The 7019-nt window shown below is 39.2% G+C and overlaps 1 protein-coding gene across 1 annotated transcript; it reads left to right on the forward strand.

The window, feature by feature from the left end:
- The first annotated feature begins 654 nt into the window (after positions 1-654).
- On the forward strand, positions 655-6767 carry dnaja2b (DnaJ heat shock protein family (Hsp40) member A2b). The gene is made up of 9 exons (XM_063479764.1): positions 655-797; positions 1689-1748; positions 2092-2318; positions 2402-2482; positions 2598-2731; positions 2844-3040; positions 3185-3329; positions 4460-4587; positions 4675-6767. Exons 1-9 carry the CDS (start codon positions 720-722, stop codon positions 4861-4863), a joined length of 1239 nt encoding a protein of 412 aa, XP_063335834.1. The 5' UTR covers positions 655-719; the 3' UTR covers positions 4864-6767.
- The last annotated feature ends 252 nt before the right edge of the window (positions 6768-7019 follow it).

Genomic DNA, 7019 nt, shown 5'->3' on the forward strand with positions numbered 1-7019 from the left:
TTGTGGTTTCTTGTATATATAGTCTGGACTTCCGTTGCTTGTTTACTGGCTTCTTTTTTAAAAGAAGAAGGAGAAAACGTTATCAGGCTTAGAGTCACTTGTAGTTATTAAGTCTAGTAAAAGCAGAAGAAAATGCATGAAAGGATGGAAAATCTTCACACTGACTGATATTTGATCAGTGTTCTTGTTAAAATTACATTTATGTTGTGTCAGCCTAACAGCTATTAAGCATAGGCTCAGCTTAAATAAAGACTGCAGTGCTTAGAGCTGTTGAGCATGGTGGTATTATGGTACACTCAAAGTTCTAAAAGAAAATAACCATAACATATAATAAGTCCGGAAAATGTATCTTCTGGGACATATTTTTAACCAGATTACCAATGTGGAAAGTGTGACTTTCATGCTTTAAACAATGTTTTGTAACAGATTTTTAACACAGTCCCTAATGTATTTTCTACCACTAAATACAATAAAGTTTCGGGTGGTCACTTTTTGGTAAACACACACAAAATCGGTCATTAATTACACGTATATCATACAAATTAAACGAAAATGTATTTGTTTTGGAATAATAAGTATGTGCCATGTTTCAGCATCTTTTTGTCAGGGGGTGTTTGTCTGTGCTGTTTCTGGCAAAAGTCCCAGCCGGTAGATCCGCGTATCGTCGCACAGCTGAACCTCCTCCGGAGAAGGTCTGTCTGTAGTTGCCGGTTAGCGTCATGTCGGGCGTTGTGGATACTAAATTGTACGACATCCTCGGAGTTTCGCCGTCTGCGTCTGAAAATGAACTTAAAAAGGTATGTAAATGCTACAGTGAAATGAATGTCTTGGAGTTCAAACAAAATTGAAAAAAGAGGAAGAGAGGTCACCAGTGCAAATGTGGCCTAGAAACAAGCTAATGGATGTTTAGCTAGCTTAGCCAGTAAAATGAGCTGGATAACAGCGGGATACATCACCGGACTTTTAAACATAATTTAAGCGACACATTGGCATTGAATGATTACTTATAATTGTTTCTAAATACGTGATAAGGATGAAGTTAGTCTCTTTGAAAACAGAGATAACACTGGTAAACACGAGCGTGATAGCTTGCCGGCTACTAATGCTAAACTCCAGCAAATAGTCCCCACCAACTCAGTAACGAAACAATACTCGCTAAATGAGACTCTTAGCTTAATATACTGCCAACCCCAGTGTAATACTTGATCATACTTATCAGTATTGATGTTAGGGAACGCTATAAACAACCTGTGTGACGGTTACAAGCTAACGTTTATGCCACCATTCGTGCAGCTACATTAGCCAACATCCAGGCGTTATTCCCTTTAAAATCCATTCAAACATCAAGCAGATGCTAATGGCTCATATTTGACAACTGCTGCGTCCTCTGCAAAACCCGACATAACACAACTTATACAGCTTGTGTATTCATCTTATTCTTGTCTCGAAATAAAGACCTTGTATTTCCGTCTATCGGGATTCAAAATAACGCTGGCAAGTCAAAAGCTGTTAATATTTGGAAGCAGTGTTGTTGAGTTTCTGACATGTTACATGCAGCCATGATCTTGACTATGTCCTGATGTTTTAGACAGCAAGCTAATTGAAGCGTCTTGCTACAGGCACATGAGCTTAGGTCTGTGACCCAGCTTTCTCCACGCTGATTTTTTTTTTTTTTTGGTTTATTACAGGCCTACCGCAAATTGGCCAAAGAGTACCACCCTGACAAGAACCCTGAAGCTGGAGACAAGGTATGATGCACCAAAATAGTAGTGTTAGCAACAGCATCAAAGGATGCTCAGTTGATCAACAATTGGGCATGCAGAAATGATGTCGCCTCCATTTATAATGATCACATAGCCCAGTGCTTTGAGGATTACTCCTAGGCACAGATCAGAGTACAAAATGTGACACAGGCTTTCCACTAGAGAAGAATGCTTTTTAAAAATATATTTATTTCTCTATGACTCAAATCTTAAAGCCTCTTTTAAGTTCTTTGTGCTTTGTAAAAGGGAACTTTTGTTGAGGTGCACTGAATTTCTTTTCTTCATGCACCAGTTCAACCTGTCTGATTGTGCTTTGTTCGTTTTCCAGTTTAAAGAGATAAGTTTTGCATATGAGGTATTGACAAACCCAGAAAAAAAGGAGCTTTATGACCGCTATGGAGAGCAAGGCCTACGGGAGGGAGGAGGAGGAGGACCTGGCATGGAGGATATCTTCTCTCACATTTTTGGTGGAGGACTGTTTGGGTTCATGGGGGGACAAGGAAGAGGACGCAATGGAGGCAGGAGGAGAGGAGATGATATGGTACACCCGCTGAAGTAAGTGTTGTTGTTTGATGGATGCTTCAGTGGATGGTGCATATGTAATGCAGTATGTGTACTTACAACTCGTGTTGTTACAGGGTTTCTCTTGAAGACTTGTACAATGGTAAAACCACAAAACTGCAGCTCAGTAAGAATGTGCTGTGTAGTGCCTGTAATGGGTGAGTTTCCTTTTTCTTAAAATTATGTTGATTTGTAGTTTTAAGGGTGTCTGATGAATGATTTGCAGTTGCTCTAAATGGATAATAATGCTGATACTTTACTGTTGGCTTTTAGTCAGGGTGGTAAGGCAGGAGCTGTGCAGAAGTGTGTAGCATGCAGAGGACGGGGCATGAGAATCATGATTAGACAGCTGGCTCCAGGAATGGTTCAGCAGATGCAGTCAGTCTGCACAGACTGCAATGGGGAGGGTAATGTATCCCCACACACCTGCAAACTGACATTAAAAACAAAGTTAATGTACAAACCGCAGCAAAACAGCTCTCTGAGGTCCTCTATTCTGTGTGTGTGGTTGTTGTACAGGTGAAGTGATAAATGAAAAGGACCGCTGCAGAAAGTGTGAGGGTCATAAAGTCTGTAAGGAGACTAAGGTTCTTGAAGTTCACGTGGACAAAGGCATGAGACATGGACAGAAGATCACATTCACTGGAGAAGCTGACCAAGCACCAGGCATGGAACCAGGAGATATAGTTCTGGTGCTGCAAGAGAAAGAACATGAGGTACCCCAAAACAGACAGCTCCCATTGATTACAAAACTGTTTTTAATAATAGAATAACTTGGATAATGAATGAAGTCTACATTTATCCAAGCGATTTGATGTAATGAACCTAAGCAACAAACATGGGTTTTATATCTCAAATAGGATTTCCGCCGTGATGGCAGCGATCTTCACATGGTTCATCGTATCGGCCTGGTTGAGGCTCTGTGCGGCTTCCAGTTCACAGTCACACACCTCGACGGACGTCAGTTGCTTGTTAAATATCCACCTGGAAAGGTCATTGAGCCAGGTAAAAACCTTCCCTTTACTTTAATTTATTTTTTCTGTTATGACATTCTTTCTTTTTTGGTTGGACAGAAGGAAATTTATTGGATGAATACTTATGTTTTACTGCAAGTGTTGGTGCCAGCATTTATTTTTAGGACAGCATAAAAGAGAGAATATAAGCATCTAATGTGAACCAAATTGAAAACAAAATTAGATTGTTTTAACAAGTCACCTTGGTGTTGTAGAATTTCCTGGTAATTTCTCAAGGTTGTGGTATATAGTTAACTGTCTTGTGAAAAAGTTGTCATTGTTTCAAGTTGTTGAGAATACATATACTTTTTTGGGACATTTCAAACTTAACAATGTAAAATCTAACACTAGTTTTCTAAATAAACATGTAACTATAAAACTGCATTTGACTTAAAACTCTGGCATTAGCATGTATGATAAGCACAGACACATGTATAATCTAAGTCTTAAAATATCGATTGCATGACAATTTTGACAACTTGCACCATAGTTTATATTACACAGATTATAAATTCCAGGTTCAGAATAAATATGGAAACCACAGGCTGTATATAGAAGATGGATGTAGCTTCCATGTCAGAAAAGTCGAAATGCTGATGTATCGTATAACTAATTTTGTCTAATGGGCAGCAGGGGGCGACGTCACTTGTTCCCAAAAAGAAGCCTGTTTATATGGATGTCTCTTGGAAATCAACCAATTAGCGAAGTTGAGCTATGAAATCTGTGATAAAGTTGTTTTGTTTTGGGTTTTCTTTTGGTCTCTCTAGTTTCAAATCTTACTTTTAACAATTCATTATTTTTAAAAATTTTTAAATGTGAAAATATTAGACCCTATCAGATTTGAAAGGACCATAAAGCACAGTATGGTTTAGGGCAAGCCTACCTTGTGGTTGACAAGTCCCTACAGTATACTGTGTCCCCTGGTGTCACTGTCAGATCAATCCCTCACTAACACAGCAACTGTGATAACGCTCAGTGCGAGAGATGATGTCAGTGGATGATATCACTGTGCCTAGATCCATCTTATATTTAGACTCTGTTGGAGAGCTCATAGACCTCGCACTGTAGTGTACAATTGTTGTTGAATCTGTGTGCCGTTTCTCCTTTGTGTGTTTGTGGCAGGCTGCATTCGAGTGGTGAAAGGAGAGGGGATGCCTCAGTACAGAAATCCATTTGAGAAGGGAGATCTTTACATTAAGTTTGAGGTCCAGTTCCCCGAAAACAACTGGATTAACCCTGAAAAGCTGAATGTGAGTTGCAATAGAGAAAACAAAAATCACAACTCGCAAAATGTTAGAGTGAATACGATGTCGTGATGGATGTTTGTCTTCTTTCAGGAACTCGAGTGCTTGCTGCCTGCCCGTGCCGAGACTCCCGTTATTGCAGCAGATGCTGAGGAAGTTGACCTAACAGATTTTGACAGAAGTCAAGGTTCAGGAAGCGGAGCCAGGAGAGAGGCCTACAATGATAGTTCTGATGAGGAAGGGGGTCATCATGGCCCAGGAGTGCAGTGCGCACACCAATAGAAAGACTACAGACTTGCACACACATAGAAGCATAAAAACACAAAAGTCCCATTGCTAACACCATTCAAGATTTGCGACTCATACATTTTCCTCCTGTCAAGACTCACATGAAAAAGAGATTAATTAATATATATGTATGTGTGTGTGTGTATATATATATATATATATATATATATATATATATATATATATATATAAATACACACACACACAAAATTACCCCCCTTCGTTCAGCTCCATGGTGCCCATAAGACAGAGTGATCCTGGATGTGTTATGATCATTTTATGTTTATGAACAGTAGTACTCTTCAAAGCCAGCAGCAGGAAGGTGGCCCCATTTTCAGAAGTTTATTGAATGAACATGATTTAGATCCCTTCGTTTTCATCCTAAATGTTTAGACTCGTCTTTCCCATAATGAAAGGTAATGTATAAAATTAAATTTTTGTTGACTGTCTTGTAAAATATATAGTTTAAAATCTTTTACACACAAGCGCATGCTGCAGTTTGCTAAAGAGCTTGCCCTTGTAAAACTAGGGTCCAGACATTACATAAACATATACATTTCAATTTCAGTGTTTCACCACTATTAAAGTGCTCTGCTCCCATCAGCGCTAACCTGATTATACTTTAAAAGGAGACTTGTCATATTTTGAAAATGGGATTTGCTGGTTCTGTTCAGTTCCTAGCTGCCACACACACATATTAAAGGCCTGACTAAAGTACCTGCCTGCCAGGGACATTTGTTTTTTTGTTTTTTTCTCATATGTAAGCTGTTTTTGTCTATGTAGGTGTGAATGATAAGCCCCTTTTCAGACATTCAGACAGAGATAACATTCATTAATCTTTAAAGTGAGAAAACTATGCCGTGCAGATGTATAGCGCTTTTGTTAATGTTCCTTAATTGAAGACGAGTAAATTTTTGAATGTTTAGTTCTCTCCAATAGTGTAAAAAGGGGCAGGTTCTGTATTTGTACTGCATGGTGCTCCTTGGAGAGCTGTACCCTTTCCCTAACACATCCACCCAGGGACAAACATTTCTCTTCTGGATCAGGAAAACCGCATCATATACAAATCTTCAAATTATAGTCGTTACTGATTCAAGACACATGCACATTCACAGTCTTGCCATTATTGAAGAGAGACGATCAACGTTCAGACATGAAGCCGACAAGTTCAGTTGATTAATGGAAACAATTGCATGTCTGAAGCGGGGGGTTAGTGTGTTTGAGACCTCTGAACTTGAAGTTTTGTGTTCATTTGAGTGGAGGTCAAACTTGTATACTACTTGTATGTGTGTAATGCAGTGGCTCAGTGTGTGGGAGCTGCTGTGGAATGTTCCGGCTTATTAGGGTGGTAGGTATTCCTGCTTTATATTGGACTGCAGTGTGAGTGGATATTATATAAAGTTAGGGAAGGAGAAAAAATGTTTATTTGCTGAGAATCTTCCCCACATGGACAGTTTTATTCTCACCAGGACTGAGAAGTTCTCCTGGCTTGCAGGAAAACCACTGAGCCTGCACCAAACCCTCTGTTATACATATCTCCCTATTCTTGTTAGCCAAACCTTTGTCCCTCAACATGTTATAAGAGTCCCACCCCCATATACCTGTAAATAAATACAGTCCTACTCCACAGGTGCATTCAGAGTCAACAGCAGTGTCTTTCTTTAGCCACAACTTTTTTTCTTACATAATGGTAATAAATGTTATGTTCAGATGAAGAGAAGTTAATGGAGCCACTGTAGACTGTTATCACACACCTCTGTGACTCATTGTGTATTTAATTTAGCCCACGGGATAGTCTGTACACAATTTAAGGAGGGTCATTGGTAAATTACATTATTGTTGATGCTTATGGTTGTCGAGATTATAATTAAACTGTACAATAAATGACTGCAAGTTCATTGAGCTGTTCTGTTTTCATATGTACAACCTGTACTGGTTTCTGAGCATTCTGTATAAGTTTTGTTACAACCCCGAACAAAAAAAAATACTGCTGATAGAAAATCTGCACCATTAAACCTAAACACATTAGACAATTGGTGCCTCAATATATTCAAAATAAGAAAAGCGTACATTTGTTGGTATTTTTGTGACTGTGTTGTGACTCAGTCTTCTGCATCCTCCGTGTCTCTGCTCTGGAGGGCAACTGGACC

The sequence above is a fragment of the Pelmatolapia mariae genome, linkage group LG7, assembly GCF_036321145.2.
Source record: "Pelmatolapia mariae isolate MD_Pm_ZW linkage group LG7, Pm_UMD_F_2, whole genome shotgun sequence".
Lineage (NCBI taxonomy): Eukaryota > Metazoa > Chordata > Actinopteri > Cichliformes > Cichlidae > Pelmatolapia > Pelmatolapia mariae.